Source organism: Biomphalaria glabrata, chromosome 9 (assembly GCF_947242115.1).
Source record: "Biomphalaria glabrata chromosome 9, xgBioGlab47.1, whole genome shotgun sequence".
Lineage (NCBI taxonomy): Eukaryota > Metazoa > Mollusca > Gastropoda > Planorbidae > Biomphalaria > Biomphalaria glabrata.
The window spans coordinates 16,389,724-16,409,777 of NC_074719.1; the positions used below are offsets into that span (position 1 = coordinate 16,389,724).

General features: G+C 36.8%; 1 protein-coding gene across 2 annotated transcripts in view; it reads left to right on the forward strand.

Moving 5' to 3' along the window:
* The first annotated feature begins 5,419 nt into the window (after positions 1-5,419).
* LOC106070871 (rap guanine nucleotide exchange factor 1-like) overlaps positions 5,420-20,054 on the forward strand; it is a 96,000-nt gene continuing 81,365 nt past the window's right edge. For both annotated transcript variants that reach the window (XM_056042178.1, XM_056042183.1), the window contains exon 1: positions 5,420-5,663. Coding sequence is in view for 1 of the 2 variants with exons in the window: in XM_056042183.1 (XP_055898158.1) it covers positions 5,639-5,663 (25 nt within the window). In the remaining variant the exon portion in view is untranslated. The remainder of the gene's footprint in view (positions 5,664-20,054) is intronic.

Genomic DNA, 20,054 nt, shown 5'->3' on the forward strand with positions numbered 1-20,054 from the left:
CAGCTTAGCAAGGTGTCCGTGGTGCCCCTCACCTCCTCCATAAGACAAATTTATTATACCTTATGTTATCTTATATAATACAGACGTTACTTCAAAAAAAAAAAAAGAAGATGATTACGTCCTGCATCTAGTCGTGCATGTTAACCAATGACTTAAATTCTGCAAAGTTACTGGTTTTCATGGATGGTTCTTGCAACCTATTCCATGCTCTAATAGCACTAGGGAAGAAGGAGCATTTGTACAAATTTTTCCTTGCATATGGAACGAGGAATGTGCCTTTATCTTGAGTCTTTCTGAGTATTTTATTCGATTTTGTTTTTGTATTTGAAGATTATGGTTCAGAGTTTAATGTATAATTGCTACTTTATTTTTGAGTCTTCTCTCCTGAAGGGCTTTCTAAATTTAGTGATTTTACAAGGGTGTTACTCTAGTCAAATGTGAGTATTTGTTTGTTATGAATCTCACTGCTCTATTTTGTGTTTGTTCCAGGTTCTTCATGTTTTATTGAGTTAAAAGACATTCTAATGCAAGTAATGTACCCTTTTTTGTAAGTAATAGAGTCGTTATGTTTTATTTAGTTACGACACCAAATACGTGAGTTTTGTGACGATTTCTGATTTTCAGCGCCTATTTTATGTTTATGATTGTGTTTACAATACAATTCTTCATCTCTCATTTCTGCCTTCTGGGTGCCACCAACCACTTTCCTCCAGGCATCTCTGTTATGGGCAAGTCTTTTCTACTTTTCCCACGTGCTTGGCATCTGCTTTCAAATCGCGGCGCCATGTATTCCTGGGCCGTCCTCTCCTCCTCTTTCCTTGGGGGTTCCAGTTTAGGGCTTGACTTGTTATGTTGGATGCAGACTTGCAAAGGGTGTGACCTATCCATCTCCATCGTCTCTGAAGAATATTCTTGAATAGGCTGCTGCTTTTTTCTTTGCCACAGTTCCTCATTCGAGATCTTGTCTGGCCAGCGGATCATAAGAATCTTCCTCAGGCAGGTATTGATCATTAATGAATACCTGGATTTTTTTCATGGTGGTAATTGTGTTTCTCCAGGTCTCTGCTCCACAAATGATTATTGGCTTAACAATGATGTTAAAGAGCCTGATCTTGGAGGTGGTGCTTATTTCCCTAGATCCCCAGGTGTTCTTCAGCTGATAGAAGGCTGCTCGAGCTTTACCAATGCGGGTTCTGACATCTGCATCTGTTCCTCCATGGTGGTTTAGGATACTGCCAAGATAGGTGAAGCTTTCCACCTCTTCCAGCACCTCCCCTTAGACTGTAATGGGTATATTGTTGGATACCTTTATATTGAGCATCTTGCTCTTCCCTCTGTTTACGGTAAGACCCATTCTAGCTGAATTGTCCGCAACGACGCTTATCTTTTCCTGTATCTGCTGTTGTGTGGGAGAAAGAAGAGCCAAGTCATCTGCAAAGTCAAGGTCGTCTAGCTGTTTCCACAGTGTCCACTGTATACCGTTCCGCTTCTGGTCTGTTGCTGTCTTCGACACCCAGTCTATGGCTAGTAGAAACAAGAAGGGAAAGAGTAAACAGCATTGTCTCACTCCTGTTTGGAATTCAAATGCGTTTGTCAGTTGTCTGCTATGCACTATTGTGCAAATCATCCCCTCATATGACTTCTTGATGATATTTGTAATTTTAATTACAAATGGAGATGGAGAATAGGCCTACAATTCTTATTTCATTTTATTTGTGGTTGAAGGAGATTTTTCATAAGCCTACTTGAAGTATGCGACCATTCTTTGAACCGTTCTTTTCATGCATTTCCTGTGAGCAAGCACTGAACAACCAACATGGTTCACAATAACACTTACTCAGTTTTTGGGAGTAACACAACCAAAAGCGTATTTGTATTTAGCCGCAGTCGGTTTTAATGCTGTTTACAAAGCTGCTAAAACACCAACCAGTTGTCTTTTGGGAAATTCAAATTGTCTATTCGACAATACATTTCATGACTTCCAAAGATAAATGTATGCAATTTTTTTTTTAATGTCCTTTGACAGTTGGGTATTAGTCTTTAAATAATGTATTTGGAAAAGAGAAAGAAAAGTACAATCTTCACTATGCTTAGGCTTATAGCAGTCTCTTCAAATTCCCCCCCCCCCCAAAAAAAAAAATAATCGAAATGAGTTTGCTATTGTTTGACGCCTTTTTTTTTTCTTCTCAGAACTATGAACCAAATAGACCCTACTATGCATTAATCACTGAAAGACATTGTTGCATTTTAATATTTAGTCATAGCATAACTGTAATAGTCTTCGCTATGAACCCTCACTAATCTGTTTCGACAATCACAGTAAAAGCAAAGAAAATTTAACTTGAACGATTCCCTACGCAACAGAATATGCCTATTTGTTTCTTTTGCTTGCTTAATATTTAAAGTTAAATCTAGATCTAGATATATGTTACTATAAAAATGAAAGAAATGCTTTTTTTTTCTTTAAAAATGCACACACACCCACCCACACACACACAACGAAACTGAGTTAGCTTTGAAAAAGTTGAGTAGGGCAGCTTTGAAAAAGTTGAGTAGGGCATATATACCTTCGTGCATTTTATTTAGCATCGCTCGAAAAAATACTCAGGAAAATTTTATCTATCATATCAGATAGTCGGAAAATGGTTGAAGTTTTTACAGATCTTCATTTCTTCTTTTCCTGGCGTCTACAGCTCCCTTTTTCTCTTCGTAAGAAGAGAGAATTTTAAAAAGGCGAATGTATTTTCTTTCAAAACGCACTATTCATCCTAAAAAAAAAAAACGAGTCATATTAAGTCTGATAATAAAGAGGCAGCCCTGACCAATAGTATTATGCGAGGGACATTTTAGGTAGGTCTAAATATTGCGCACGGACGTCTATATATATATATGGGCGTGATCTTTTTAAAATTATTCTTCGTGTTAAGTAAGACGTCTCTGTCGCGGACGTTTTTTTCACACAAAAGTCGTCACTATGAAAGTCTATAATGAAGTGTAATAGTCGGAAGAAAGTCTACCATTCTGAAGAAAAAATCCAGAAGAATCACATTACCGGAGACGTTTGAAAGTGTTTTCTACAAAACGTTTCGACCCATATTGTTGCGTACGCCCCTCGCAAAAAAAAAAACGGTCTAAATTTGACAAGGTCTTATTAGAAGATAAAACGACGTCTCCAAATTAAGATATTTAAAAAACTTTAAACGTGTAATTTTATTAATATTCAGTTAAAGTACACTGAAAATAAAACATTTTATGCCCCCCACTTCCCTTGTTGGTTGGTCGTTGGCTTGTCGCTCCGAACAGCTAGTACAACTGAACCAATGTAGGCGTTTTATATTTTTAATAAATAAACTTTTAGGAGGCGCGGTGCGGTGGCGGTAAACGTTTGGCTTCTGTACCGAGGTCCCGGGTTCGAATCCTGGTGAAGGCTGGGATTTTTATTTCCGGGACCTGGGGCGCCTCCGAGCCCACCCAGCTCTAATGGGGACCTGATATTAGTTGGGGTAAAGGCGGTTGCTCATTGTGCTGGCCACATGACACCCTGGTAAAAACCGTGGACCACTGAAATAGATGAACTTTACATCATCTGGCATATAGATCACAAGGTCTGACAGAGGAACTTTACTTTTTTTTGATAAATAAACGTTTAAATAACTTCTTATTGGAACACAACTCTATATAACCGTTATTTCAATATTCACAGATTTAACATGAGATAGAGATTCCGTTTTTAGGCCTCACTGATACGAAAAGAAGATAATTAAAAATGTATTTTAAACTAGAATGCAAATGAACTTTATGTAGATCTACATCTAGAATCTATAAGCGGCAAAAAAATATTCTACTCTAGACTAACAGCCATTTCAAATAAAAGTGTTTTAAACTTGATTTTTAATTACTAGATCCAGTGCTTTTTTTTTTTTTGTTGACAGTACGCACCGGTACGGCGTACCGGCACCTTTTTCAATGAGGGGGAAAAGTATTACTTTTCTTGTAGGCCTATTTCAAAGTTTATTATTAATTTAATTGTAGTTAAAAGTTAGGCAATGCATCACTGAGAACCGGCACCTATTTTTTTTTACAAAAACAAACAAACAACAACAACAACAACAAAAAACACTGACTAGATCTATTTACAGGGCGGCTATTACACTCGAAACAAATATTAGAAGCGAAAATTCAAGGCCAGAAAAGAGTCGGCGCCTATGGAAAAACCAGTGGGATCCCTTGCTCACGCGCCGCTTTTTAACATTTTTTTATCGTTTCAAAAATAACTTAATTCTTAATACTTTCGCTTATGGTACAAATATCGCCCTCCCCCCCCCCCACCATCCCCAAAAGCTTTCACAGGATAATGAAATCTTTAGAATTTAATTAAATTATATAAGTATTTTTTAAATTATTAAAACAAAAAGTTATAAAAAAAAGAAGGAACCTTAAATTGGAATAATAATTTGGCCACCCCTTACATTCGACCGCCTGCGAATAGGTAGCGGCGGCCCTGCTTGTACCAACAAAACAAAATATAATGAGATCTAGATTACTACAGCAGAAGTGCTTAGGCATGCTAGGGTATACGGTATATATCCAGTGACGCCACTGACTGGATCTTTTTTTTTTACATGTATTTTTATACATAGATCTTCTATTTTTCACGAGTTAGGAAAATGGGTCGGGTGAATTTTTAACACCGATTAGGAGAAAACATTATCTAATAGCCTATATATAAAGCAGAAAGTAAGGCGTATACGTATGTAGGCCTATGTCCCTCATAGAAATCAAAACTGTTAGACCAAAACTTAAATTGGCATATATGTTCCTTTGATCATGGCGGAGACCGTATATAGTGTATGTTTAATGTCCCTACCACTACCGGAGGGCCCTAAAAAAAATACAAAAGATACCTAATTGTATCTGTATCTCAATTTAAAAAAAAACAAACAAATCGAGTAAACCAATTTTCACACTCTACTTTTGATTTCGAGGCAAAATCAACAAAATGTGAAGGTAACATTCTCCATGTAGCCATGTTAGCATATTTCTTTTAGATCTAAATTCAAAACAGTAAATCACTGAAATCAGTAGCCTACAATTATAATAACAAAACTAATGCCCGGGCCATATTACTATTATACAGCAATAGCTAGATCTTGACGTGGCCTATGTAAATCCATATTCTAGATCTGTTCTGTCTAATCTATTTGTTACATAATTTTCAGCTTATTAATTTAATAATAAATATCTACATTCTAGATCGTAGGATCTAACATCTAGACATTCTATCTAGATCTAGAATAGATCAACAATAATCCCAAACAAACAAATGTGTTCCTGTTAGACTAGTTTCGTTTATTGTATGAACAGAAAGGTAGACAACTTTTTATTTTATTGTATTTTTTTTTTTGCAGTAGATTTTCTTAATGAAAATGGCCTCTTGTACCGTGCATAGTACCTTTATACGGTACCTAGAGAGAGTCTAGACCTCTACCCTCTAGTCTAGATTAGCCTGGCATATTCATGGAGTAATGAAAAGCTTGATCGGAGTAATCATAAATCTAGATTCTATGTTTTGAATCCTCTAAAGTTAGAGTCTAGTATTAAAAGTAATAAAAAGCTATATTGGAGAAAATCAAAGAAAATGTCAATAAAAAGTGACAAATTTGGTAAGCATTTTTTTTTTAAATTAAGTGTTATTAACCCTTTTTCTTAAGACTCATATGAATGATTAAGACAGTGCAGTCACAGACTATTTTATCCCTGTGCTGTGGAATGTGGAAGTATGAGGTCTAGACTAGACTGAAGACTCAAGATCTAATAGAAGATCATCTTAGATCATCTAGAATTCTAGATATCTACATCTAGATCTAGATCTTAAATCTTATTAGATCTAGATCTAGTAACTAGGCTAAGACGGCTAAGAGTAAGAGAGCCTAAGTAGATCTAGTCTTAAACTTAAACTAATCAAACTGAGTTCAGAAGAAGAATAGTAGAGTGTTACAGGTCACATTCAATGTAGATTCTAGAATCTAGGGATCTACTGTACTAATAATAATAATACTCAGTGAATAGTCTATTATTATTATATAGATTCTAGATCTATTATAATATTATATAAATATACTTTGAGTGACTGACTAGATTCTATACCAATTATAGACATAGAAGTAGATCTTACAATAATATGTTATAGTTATTGACTTAGTTATAGATAGATAATCAATATAGATATATCATTGTATAAATATACTTGGGACTTATTACTATACTTACTATACTATCTATTACAGTATACCTATACTCCTATGTCCTAGAATTAGATACTATTATAGAATCTAGACTCTACAAAATCTAGATTTATTATAGATAGACTCTCTCTAACTCTAGTCTAGATTCTAGATGGAGGTGAGGTGGCTGAGCGGTAAAGCGCTTAGCTTGGCTTCGGTACTTGGGGTCTCAAGTTCAAATTCTGGTGAAGACTGGGATTTTTAATTTTGGGATCTTTGAGTGCTTCTCAGGCTTCTGAGTCCACCCAGCTCTAATGGGTACCTGACATTAGTAATAGTTTAAGTTAGGGAAAAGTAGAGACCACAAGGTCTGAGTGGGGAACTTTACTTTTTTTTTTAACTCTAGAAATTCTATTAATATAGATCTAGTTTCTAGATCTAGTCAACTAGAGTTGAGATCTAGATATTAGTAAATTCTTGATCTATCTAACTAACTAACTAGCTACTAGTCTAGTGTCTAGAATCTACATAGTCTAGACAACTCTAACTCTAGATTAAATAGACCTAGCTAAATCTAGATTCTGTCTAGGACCGGTGGAGGCAGTAGTGTAGGAATAGATCCAGATTTAGTGAAGCTTGCAAAGACATTAGTCACATTAGATCCCACTTTTCAGTATCCGAAAATCAACAAATACCATTCATTTGTATTGTAGTAATTTCACTCTTATGACTTATGTGACCTGCGCTCTTCTTCAAAGCCTAGGTGGCATTGTAGTGTACAGAGATTACAGGACAGGAGAATGCAGAATCTCAGAATGCAGGAAAATTCTCTACTAAAAACCTCCAAGCCCCAAGTCTCTTATTAAATGTCAAGTTATTGAAGTAATTAAAAATGCTCCCTAAACTTAGAATGAGCGGTCTAAAGGGGCATATGAACGGCAACTTTATAGATGTCTTACTTCGGCTAGAGAATCGAGGTGAGTCACTAGTAGATCATTTCAATCCAAAGTCTTAAAAAAAAAGTACCCCTTTCAGACCTTGCGATCTACAGGGAAGATGAATGTAAATAACATGTCATCTCTGTTTCTTTGGTCGATGGTTAACGAGGGTGTTATATGGCCAGCATAACCACCAACGGCTTTTACTTTCCCCAATTAATGTCAGATACCTATCAGAGTTGGGTGAACTCAGGGCGACCTAAAAATCATGAAAATTCAAAATGCCAGTGTTCACTGAGATTTGAACCAGAGACCTCTCGGTGCGGAAGCCAAGTGCTTTACCACTCAGCCACCATGCCCCCAATCTATATCTATAGTCTTTATCTAAACTTTTGATAATGTGGAGGTAAATCTATAACAGCCTAGGGTTCAGGCATGGGGATGAAAGGTTCAGGAGAGATGGAGGGATGTACTGAGGTAGGTCTGAGCTTTCCATGGGCTGTAGCACCATTGGGATGGAGGATAATTTTAGATCTGCTAGACAGTAGAGTTTTGAGTAGAGGATAGGCAAAGTTTATTAATATTATCTCTTTACATTTAGACATTAAAATGAATTCTGTGTGACAATGTTAGCTGACATTGTACTCTTCTGGTTTAAAATTAAATTAGATCCACTAATATAATAGATTTCTACTGGGTAGATTTTTTTTGTCTGTAAAGTCTCTACATGGAGCCAGCTTTATATAAAGAACTATACAAGTTAAAATATTAATTTTTTCATGCTTAGAAATGAAAACTTTGCCACAAACAAGTTGTCGCCATGTGTAATTTTTTATATGGTTTAGATATTTCTTCAATTTTTAAAATTATGATTTATAAGTAGTAGACTAAGTCCTCTGTGGACAAAAGGGGATGAAAACAAGAGGGATGATCGAAACCGTAATCTTGAGCAGACAACCAAACTCGCTCATCTATTCATTCATTATGTATGTAATATAATGTAATGCAACTCACAAACTACATAGAAAATTTGTTATAAAAAATGTGTGTGTGGGGGGGGAAGCTAAATTTGATTCAATAAAAAATGCTTACTGATTCTTATTTAGATTTAGATAACTATATGCTCCCAACCTGTGGCAAGCTTTCAGATTTCTATATATGTGTACTAAATGAACATAAGACAAAACTTTCACAGAGATTTGTGGGATATTACTCAGTCAGCATTTATGTTCAGCAGAGTATATTTATATGAAAATATTACCTGTCGAGTAGGTGTGTCTCTATTATAATATTAAGTTTTTCATAATAAGAGATTGCATATGAGCCATTTTTATTTTTTTTTATATCAAGAATCTATTTTCAAAACCTTTTTTTTTAGTTTAGTTGTCTACACTCGTTTAAAGTGTCCATGTTTTTTTCCTTTAACTTTTTTTTTTAGATCACATCTGTTTGTTTATTAATTTAGAATGGAGCCTAGATTTAATTTGAAAACCTAACTTATGCACAACCCACTGCCTTATTCTCTAGGATGCTAATTCTTCAGGATCACAGTTTCTAATTGTCTAGATTCATTTCAGCACAAAAATTGATGAGCATAAAGAATGTATTTATATATTAAGTTTTTTTTTTCTAGTCAAGAAAAGTTTTCTTTGACAATAAAACAATACTATGCCAGGCTATTAAAGGCTTTAACTATATTTGAGGATAGTGTGTTTAACCAGTTTCAGTACCAATGGATCTCAAGTCAATTTTTGTTTTTCTCCCTTTTAAGTCATAAGTAATTGTACTAACACATAATCAAATGGAGAACTTATAGATTTCTTTTTATAAACAACTAAATATATTGTTCGTTTGTTTTTGCTTTTGCTTTTGTTTTTTTTTATGTAAGATTTAAAAAAAAACTAATGGAAACCAACAGGATTTTATAATAGCTTACTTAAGCTTAGAATTGTAAGCATTCGGCTGACTAGTTTCTCTTTTTTAGTAATTCCTTGTTACCTTCAATATTATTTATCTTTGATCTTGTTGGTTAATTACTCTTAAGTATTTCACAACATAAATTATTAATTATTGTAATGTCTCGTAATTTAAAACAATATAGATTGAATTTTTTTTTTTGGTTTAGATACAGAAAATTACAAAAATATAAATAAATGAAAGTCTGCATATATATAAATGTATAGAGTACCACATGCTGGGCTGTAGTAGGTCAGGGCCTCAAAGTGTATACATCTTCTTTCTTCTGTGTGTCACCATATTTCATTGTCATTGTGTTTTTTAATGCATCTATTGATTTAATCTTTCTTCAAGAAACAAACTAATCAAAACTAACAATTGGCTGGAAACATTGAATGTTAAATCACCATCCTGTCCCTGTCCCAGCATTCCTATCCAATCCTAATTCAATTGAAGTAACTTGTACAGTTGGTTTTAAGCGTAATTAGAAGTTGACTTTGATCTCAAGCCTAACAAGACCGTGAGCTAGTGTTCTGCTTTGTTTGGTTACTACCAGTGGCTTCGTGCACATCTCATCAAAGGGTTGTTTTAAAATCACGTTGTATGTGCCTCAGTAGAGTCTGTGGTTTCTGTCTACATCTAGCTAGTCGTGGTGCAGGCCTGAACTGACACTAAGTATCTTGTGAAATGAAAGCAGACTTTTAGTATTTATTCTCATCATGATACATGTGTAGGTTTTTCTTTACTTAAACTTAACTCGTAGAAGGTGACTTGTGTACAGATTATTTTATGAAAGGGGTATCTAATTAATTTTGTATATATATATGTAAAAGAAAAAAAAAACAAAAAAAAAAACTTAAGTCACCTAGATTTTAGTATTTAGAAAGCAGCCAAAAGCCTCTTCGTCTAGATCGTTTTGTTTCTGCTTTTGTATTTTATCGTAACGAAACTAGGCCTTTTTCTTTTCTCTTCAGGAATTCTGTTTAAAACATATTTATCCTTTCCCAGAAAGCCACACTTCACAGATTTATCATTTCGTTTTCAATACTTTTGAAATCAACAATGAGTTTATTGAATTAAAAAAAATAATGAAAAACATACCTTTTATTTACTTAAAATAGCTGACACTTGCATAGCTAAAGTTCTACACCAAGAGCTAACGCACTCACCGTTGTATAACTAGGAACAAATGCTTAGCAATGAATAAAAAGAAAATAGTAATATTACTACTACTAATAATATGATCAAAATGAAGTTAGAATATAGAATGATTTAGAACAAAAAAAGTTACTAGAATAACTTTGTAGAAGAAGGAATGGCCATAAAAAATGTAAAAAACAAAACAAAAGGGGGATGGGATTGCTGCCTACTCCTGAAAGTTAAATGTTTAAGTTTTATCTGGTAACAACAACTCATCTATTTCATTCCCACTCACACATGAAGTCTTTCTCCCCATCACTTAGCTTTGCCAATGTACAACTGGTCTCTGTTTCCCCCCCCCCCCCCCAATCTTTCTTTTCTAATGACCTAGTTGTTTAGAATAAAGTATTTACTTTAGAATAACTTTTCACGCATTTTAAAGCAACTAAATAAAGTCGTTAGAAATAGGACTATATTGTATGGTCTAATTTAAAAAAAAAAGGACGACTAGCAGCTGAGGCCTGGTACCCACTCCAAACGTATCTCAAATCACGTACAGATCTGAGCCCCCTCCCACAAACCTTCGTTTAGAAACATAATAATTAATGTACTATCCAGTTGATAAGCACACCTATTAAGCTAATGTCCAGTTCATCAACACTAAATGTCCACCATTAATGTTGTTTAATGACTTAACTTGTTGAGAAAACTGCCCTATTGCATTAATTTGAACAGTTTAGCTGAAGGGACTGTTCGGACACAAGAAGTTGCAACTTGTGCATTGCAGTTTGGTCCAATACAGTCTGGCCCAATACAGTTTGGTCCAATAATGCCATTGAAAATTTAGCTGAGTGAAAGTTATTGGAAAATGTCAACGTAATCGATTGATTTTAAACAGTCTAAATTGTACTTTTGTCTTGATACCTCTCTGACTATCCTCCATTCTCTCTCTCTCTCTCTCTCTCTCGCCCCCCCCCTTCTCTCTCGTTTCCACCCCTTCTCTCTCGTGGAATTCTACAAAGTTTGGACACAGTCTCTCTCTCTCTCTCTCTCTCTCTCTCTCGCCCCCCTCCCCTTCTCTCTCGTTTCCACCCCTTCTCTCTCGTGGAATTCTACAAAGTTTGGACACAGTCTCTCTCTCTCTCTCTCTCTCTCGCCCCCCCCTTCTCTCTCGTTTCCACCCCTTCTCTCTCGTGGAATTCTACAAAGTTTGGACACAGTCTCTCTCTCTCTCTCTCTCTCGCCCCCCCCTTTCTCTCTCGTTTCCACCCCTTCTCTCTCGTGGAATTCTACAAAGTTTGGACACAGTCTCTCTCTCTCTCTCTCTCTCTCGCCCCCCCCTTCTCTCTCGTTTCCACCCCTTCTCTCTCGTGGAATTCTACAAAGTTTGGACACAGTCTCTCTCTCTCTCTCTCTCTCTCGCCCCCCCCCCCTTTCTCTCTCGTTTCCACCCCTTCTCTCTCGTGGAATTCTACAAAGTTTGGACACAGTCTCTCTCTCTCTCTCTCTCTCTCGCCCCCCCCTTCTCTCTCGTTTCCACCCCTTCTCTCTCGTGCAATTCTACAAAGTTTGGACACAGTCTCTCTCTCTCTCTCTCTCGCCCCCCCCCCCACACACACACACCCTAAGAGCTGGGCCAGTTCTGACTCCGAAATGGTGTGCTCTATCCAACACTTTATCTAACTTATTTAACTTTATTAAATCGTTGTCTTACATTCTGAAAGTATTTATCCCCCCCCTTTCCAAGTATTAGACAGTGTCCTCTCATGGGATTTCTTCTATTTGCATGCGAGCCAAGAAACGTCGATAAAATATGCTAGACTGTGCCATATTCAGATCTGTAAAGCAGCTGATATATGTGAGATGGGTGGAAAAGGGGGGGGTCTTCCTTTGTTATGTTTATTGTTTAGGTCCAGGGCTTCCTAACCTAAATAAATTGTTTGTCTGCTCGGTAGCACACACATACACCAACAATAACATGTCTAACCGCCTCGAAAGTCTGATTGGTAGGTCGTGTCGACCTTGAACCCTACCGCTACTCTGTACGCTCAGCATGACTCCTCCAATGTTTGGCTAATCGTCTTTTCAAAACTCAGACGGGTGGCGTGTGTGTGATGTAAGGGAACATGCCGACTGGATGATTGCTTGTAGAAGTACTTAGGGTTCTACACTTCGGCTTCTAGGTACAATCCGTTACGTATCTACTTGCTTACGTTCACAGAAATCAATCAATGACTTTCATGTGTTCTTGTTCCAACCCCAATGGCGTTATGGGGCTTTTAATTCGGTACATAAGGCATCTCTTAGTCCATCAAACTCGCTACCAATGTTTGCAGCCGATGTATGTGATCGTCACGTGTATTAAAATAACAATCAACCTAAAGGGTTAGTGGCGGGGGGTCATTCTAAGTTGATATATTCATGTCGGCAATGGCTAACGAGTACCTCATGCATCCAGAACAACATCAAATTTCTTTTTCGCCAAGACCCTTTAGTGCTTACTTCAAAGATAGTTTGGCTAATAAAGAAATATCCACATGCATAATGCATGTTCAAAGGACGTTTTCTTTCATAGATCTAAACCTCCAGTTCTTTCATGTCTTACCACAATCATTTTTAAAAGTGATTACCTATGGAAAATGTGTCCTATAGTTCTTACGATGGGATTGTAAATGAGGCCCATTGTTATATAATAAGAGCCACAAGTTTCAATACAGAAACGATGAACACAGGAGTGGGGAATGAATATGGCATTGCGTGGCATCTTTGCGTGGTCAAGGTGAATACATGCTAGGTCTCCATCAAAGCTTTCGAGTTGGTTTACCTTTTGTTTACCTTTTGCGGATGCTCAAAAGTACACCTATTTCACTTGCACTGTTTTACCAGCTTTTTTTTTTTTTTTCTCTCTCTCCAAGAAGTTGACTTTCACTTCTCCACGAGTTACATGTATGATACACGTTTGTAAAACGTGGGATGGGCATGTTGCTGATACAACAACTAGAACAGCAACGCTTTAATCTAGACGACTTAGCTACCTAGAGTTGGTGATAGTAAGATTACACTACTATGCGTAGGCAGTGTAGAAAGAGATAGTGATGGTGGCAGATCTCTCTTACGTCATCTGGTCTTTTGAAAAGTAGAACAGGGATAGGGCGGCGATCCAAACTTCATTAACCTTTCAATCTATTGAATAATTTATTGCTAAATAGTTGGGGCTTCTTGAGATGTCGTTTGTATGGGTTACAAATCTAGATCACGTCATGGTCAGAACATTGCTATCACCCTTATCTAAAGGCACACGCCTATTTCTAAGGAAACCTTTCATTGTGATCACAACGTTTAGAAGTGTCTGATTTGCAGACTCGTAAGTCATTTCGTCAACTATTTTGTATTCAAGGCTCGGTTATGTTAAGGATAATTTTACAGTGAAGATGTCATTTTTTAAAATACTTATCACTAGTTTAAGTTTTTTTTTTGCTTTTTTTTCTATTCGGGGGCCGCCATTTTTTCACCAGTCTCTTTTTCTCTTCATTGAGAACTTGTAAAACAGGCTTGAAATGGTTGAAATGGAATCATGTCCATTTCTTGTTACATTTTGTTTTCTTACTCCAATACAACTATTGGGCCTTCAGTTGTATTGAACTATGTGCATTCGTTTCCTCTCTCTTGCTGACCCTTGCCCATTTGTAGTTTCTAGTTTCCATTTTCACTGTCTTCTGGTTGCGCAATTATCGATTTGTTGTGTTCTGCCTTAGCGGGAGGACGGCACAGAGAGGCATTGGAGGAGAGAGGGTTTAAAAAAGGATTAGGACGGTTTTTTTTTGTTTTTTTTTTTTAAATTGAAAGTCGCGAAGAGGGACAAAAAAAAAAGGAATTACTTCACCAAGCATTCGCTTCCACACGAATACGTGTAGGACAAGACGGCAGATACTCGATCCTTCATTCGTCTATAGAAACTGAAGATCGAGGTTTTAAAAAAAAAACGGGGGGTTGGGGGGGGGCGTCCTTCCTTTTGTTGTCCCTCTGTCCAAGATGGTTGTCTTGATCCAATGTGTCTAGAAGACACAACTTAATAGCTTCGGCTCCAGGCGTCGGTAGTGTCTTCACTTGGAATGGTTGGGGCTTGGGGTATGTCTCAGACTGTCTGTTATGCAGATTTACGAAAGTTAAAATAAATTGTAGATGATTGCATATTCCCCTCCCCCCATTTTTTTTTTTAAGTTATCTCCTCACATATACTAGCTCATGCACTGGCAAACCGTGTCTATGTAGCATCACGTGGTCGTGTGTATGTACACATAGATGAAACTATCGAACCCTGAATTTGTTCGCGTACAATTTGTATTAAAGATAATATTCTGAAAATTCTGCCCTATATCCTTAACCAATCAAAAAGCATTCAACACAGTTGGGAAATATTCATACTAAAGGTTATTCACTACAATCTGCTTCTTGGTTACATTTTGATCTTATTCTACAATTCTAATAAAGTGCACATAAATTATAATATGATTTTAAAATGTTTACTTAACAGTAGGCCTACATCTGTATTCTGTACACCGGTTGCACTGTTAAGTTTTCTATTTATGGATTAATCCCCATCTTATGAAAATCTTCAATCGATTTTAAAGTGCTAGAAGACAGTACGCTTTTATTAGAATTAGTTTCTTCACTTCTACATCCGGATTTACCTTGGTGGAGCCTCTCGGCAGCACCCCTCTCGGCAGCACCCCCCTCGGCTGTTTTAAAGATATCATGTGCTGTTCTTTCACTATTACACAGAAACTTCTGCTGCAAATCTTCCCGTACTTTTGAAAGCTACAATCCATTGTTAACATTATCAGAATGGATTCAGTTTAAAAAGCTCTTCAGATATTAAACGCGAAGTGAATGGTATATTTATTCCAGACAACGGTGGCCTGGTGACCGAGTGATAGACCACGGCCCTGAGTCCACCTAACTCTAATAGATAGGTACATGACATTGTTGTGAAAAAAAGTAAAGGCGGCGGTTCGTTGTTCTTGCCACATGACACCCTCGTTAACCGTGGTTGACAGAAACTGGTGGCCTTTACACCATCAGTCCAGTTAGATTGCAAGGTCTGAAAGGAGACTGAAAGCCAACACGAAAGAACAATTGTTGATACATGTCCATCTCTCATTGTACAGTACACCAAGAGTCACAGCGTTATGCTGACTTGCAAAGGTCATAGTGCAATAGCGCTGTTGTACTCTGTGGTACGTCGAGAGACAGATACTTGAGATGGTGCATGTCTTGTTGTGTTTATGTTGGCTGTACGGGACGCTCTGTCGTCTAAAAGTGGAGATTTCCCTCCCTTCCTCCCGGTACCCCAGTCAGTTCCGTCCACTCACCCAAATATTGATCCACTAATCAATGCAAGCAGCAACGACTCATAAAAGGACCACCATCATCACCCTGCTCCTTTTGCTATCCCCCATCCCTCCCTTTTCACCCACTGCCGCCCCGATATTTTGCCTCCACTCCCCCTCCTGTCTCACTGCCTTCTTTTTTTTTTTCCTGCTGGTGACTCATTCTTATTGGGGCGCCCGCACCGCGGATGCTTAAGTCTGGCATATTGAAAAGGGAGCTGTGGTGTATTAGGAAAAGGGGTGGGGGTGATGTACGGTAGTGTTGTTGGTAACGGTTGGGGGGGGGGGGATACTAACTTGCTGTGTTTGTTTACAAATTATGTTATCATTTAATTCCACGATGAGCTGGTTTTGAACTGAGCCGCTTGGGACGGCCCTTGTGTTTACTATGTCTGAGTGTTGGTGCTTTAGGGAAGAAAGAGAGAGCAGGGCTGGGATCCTGTTGTCTTAAAGTTGTTTTTGTTTTCATTTCCGACTCTGACCAGGAATGGGGAAAGAGAGACATTGGCAGACGTTGATTGTGACATTAGCCTGCCCAGTTTAGACACTCTTTTCTAGTGCTGTGTGTTGAGCGTCGGTGCCTGACTTGGCATTGCATTGAGATCTATTTGTTTCTCCTTCTTTCCTCTGTTTTCTACTTCACATTGGATGTGGTGCGTAGCGATGTCTCTCGACACTGGATGTCATTTGTACTGCTTATTCAGCAGCAGTTGTGTTGTGCTGGTCTTAACACGGACATTCTTGCTGGGTTGACTATGCTGGAGCTTGAACAGAGTCTTGTATTTCGGCATTTCAAATGACACGTAAGGTGCCCAGAGCTAAACGACGACTCACATGTATGTGACGCTATGAACTGATGACGTAAACTGTCTACAGTAGTGGCCTCCTTTTTTCTTCAACACCTATGGATGTAATAGCGATTGACCGGTCACTTCTTAAAAGCGAATTGTTTATTGCGTCTACTGTGCGTGCTAATGTTTTCATGTATTCATGCGCTGCTGTTAGTAGGATCAATACCATAACTTCAATGTACTTGTATATAAAGCAAATGTTAGCTTCAATTTTTTTTTAAGAACATACATTTATTTAGTCACACATAGGCTATTCCAGTAAAGTCACGTATTTTTACAAAGCTTATATCAACTTACTCTGTCTGGTTGGATTCATTTACAGGTTGTTGTTTTTTTTTTCTTCCACTCCCATTCTCGGATCAAGGGAAACTTGTGCACAATTAATCATAGTCGAAGACAACACATGAAAAAATAAATAAAAATTAACCAATTAGTAATGATATTTCATTAATTTGGTTTTATATAAAAAGGGAGACACACCTTACAATATTGATTGATTTCAAACTAGAGCTGTTTATTATATACATACAGATTTATGCCAACCCTTGTGTTCCGCGAGGCCTGACTAGGTGTTTCACGAACTACTGGAATAATGAACTAGTAGGCCACCACGGGAATTCATCTCTCTAAAAATAACAAGGAAAGTGTTCCACTAAATACTCAGAATGTGGGAAGTGTTCCGTTAGAAAAAAACGTTTGGGAACCACTGTGTTAAGGTAATAGCATTGACTGTTGCAATAGCTCAACTTCCCATTACCTTCTATCTGAGGTTTAAACGTAATAGAAGTATTACTCGGCCCTAGCGTAGGTCCCAAATTTTATTTTGACTTTTTGTTTTTTAATTTGAAAAGCATTGTAGTTTTTAAGCCTGCCTTCCGTGCTCTTAAAAGATGGCTTTAAAAACTCTATTTTATCTAACATTGAGTACAACAAAAAAGTTTGTATCTACATGTTGCTATAGATCTAAGTGGTTTATTTATTTAATTTTTTATTAAGATCTTACTCGGCCGAGCAATCGGCATGTTAACTACAAACAAAATGCAGGCTTTTTGTTTTTCTTAGGTTTATCAATGGATTTACTGTAACACATAGTCACGATTGCTACCTTTCCTCAACATAACTTTGTATGATTTAAAATGAATCGAAAAGTTATGAGTGCGAAAATGTATCAATGCGTTTTATGTAGTACTTCAACTTACATAGATCTAGATATTGTTCCTAAAAAATGTGATAATTAGCTGAATATGTATTTGACTCGAATAGTCAGGTAATCTAAACAAAAAAAAAACATATTATTGATAAAAATACATATTATTGATATATATATATATGTGGTTATAACCTTAATAGTGGTTCTCTGTCTTTTTAGGTGGGTACACATATTATGTATTTATTTTATCAGTTCATTAATTAAACCTGGTGTTGAAATACATTATCTACATTTACATAGTTATCTATCTACTTATTGGTAGAAAGGTTATCAGTAGCTTTAAGCTTCTTCCTTCGTGTCTCATTGCTTTCATTGATACCACTGGTCTGGAGAGACTCTAGAGTCTCTGTGAGAATGTGATGTAGTCATTGGGTATCTACTTACAGACACACACATACACTACTTATGTGTAACTATTGTGGAATGGTCTTTAATTCCTATTCTTATTTATCCATAATCCAAACACTATTTTGAGGCAGAGCACATACTGTGACGTCCTTGGTCTGCTTTGAAGACATCATGCCTTTCTGATATCCTCAGAATTCTTTCTTTATTTCATTGTCTGTCAAAAAAGTTATTAGAGAACTTTGTTTGCATTTTGGGGGCAAATGTGTTCGTTTTTTTCACGTTTATCCATGTCTGTATTGCTACATATGCCTGATTAGGATATACTTCTATAGCCTCTGTTACTTTCTTTATATGTTACTACTTTACCTTTACCTATCCCTAAGTCTATTGGGGCACCATGCAAGACTCGTCGACCGTCTTTCTCCATTCTTCTCTGTCTTAGGCTTTATTTTCGTGCTGTTTATCGTTTTGTTCTATAAGAAAAGAAATCTATGTCAAGATCACCAGTTGACCTATATTCAGTAAACTCTCTTGTTGTAGGACAACTTTACATATCTTAAGATCACCGCTTTTATTGAAGGAATGTTTATGTCAAGTTTCATTAAGATTGTTCAAACGGTTTTAACTTCTTTAAAGGACATAAAAAATACGTAGTCCTTACGTTCTAAAAATACATAGTCCTTACGTTCTACTTTATATATTAGATTACATGCCAAGGGATGTTTAATATTTTTAAAAAGTAAAAATTGTTAAAAGTTTCCAGCTATGATGGAGCAGTGGTCAGATGTATATTCTTTAATATTACATTGTTCGTTAATGTCTCTGATGCTATGGTCCGCTGACCAGGCGTTTAGAACATACGCTCCACCAGCTATTGATTTCTTGGACCCACCCCTCCAAATGTCACCGTTGCTGATTCATTCTCTTGGCTTGGAGTGTCTGACGTCACAGGCTCAACTTTTCCCGCTGATTGATTTCAGTCACCCTGTCTGATTTATTGATTTGTTTGTTTCTTTTTCCGACCTGACATTAGCTTCTATTATTTCTAGAGCAGTAGCTTAAAATAGGCGTAATGCCTGTTTAGTAAATACATCGCCGGAAACAGAGTCTCGTCATTGTGTTTTATCGCATAATGTAAAAAACGAAAAAGAAAAATTCGAAGTATGTTCTGTGATGTCATTTGAAGGGTGAAGATGTGTTCTGTATTAGACCAGGTTTGTAATGCTCTAGAGAAATGCTTCATTTAGGTGTCCGAGTAATGTATACTATTAATGTTGATGCACTTGTTTTATGATGCATTGAGTAGTGCTTGTTCATTTTATATCTATACTCTACAATGAAGTACTTTTATCGTCACTTTGCAAAGTTGAAGATTTATGCGACATGTTGTTATGTTCTTCAGTCTAATCAGAAAATAGCTAAGGCAGCCGTAGTTACTAGAATTGTCCAGTGATTCATTGAATCTAAAACACTGTCTCTTATTTCCGGTGTTTTCTGGGTAGACATTTCTCGTGTTCAAATCTCAATGATCTATTCCAATGAAGTGAGTAACTTTCAATTCAGGACGTTTGAGTTTTCGAGGCCATACAAAGTCAACAGCTTGTGATGGTCTGACGTATCCATCACAAGGATCAACCATCTTGAACCTACATATTTTAACACCCATGGTAAATATTATATGATAAACTTTTAATGTTTTATCACATGTGTTCCGTTTTGATGCCTATTTAAATATAAACAAAACACAATGAATGGACATTCTCAGCGTTATGTTCATGTACCGTCTGCGACTATTTTGTTGATATTTTTCTTGGTTCCTTATAAAATGGAATGTGTGTTTATCTGCAAGTCTATTTATTCAGCTTGATCTAGCACATTTGGTTTGCCCACAACAGGATGCCTTTATTTAGTGATCTTTCCTGTATAGTACTGCTTTGATGTGCAGCTTTAATTGAAATAATTTTACTGGAGACTTGGTACAACCTTGACCAAATCTA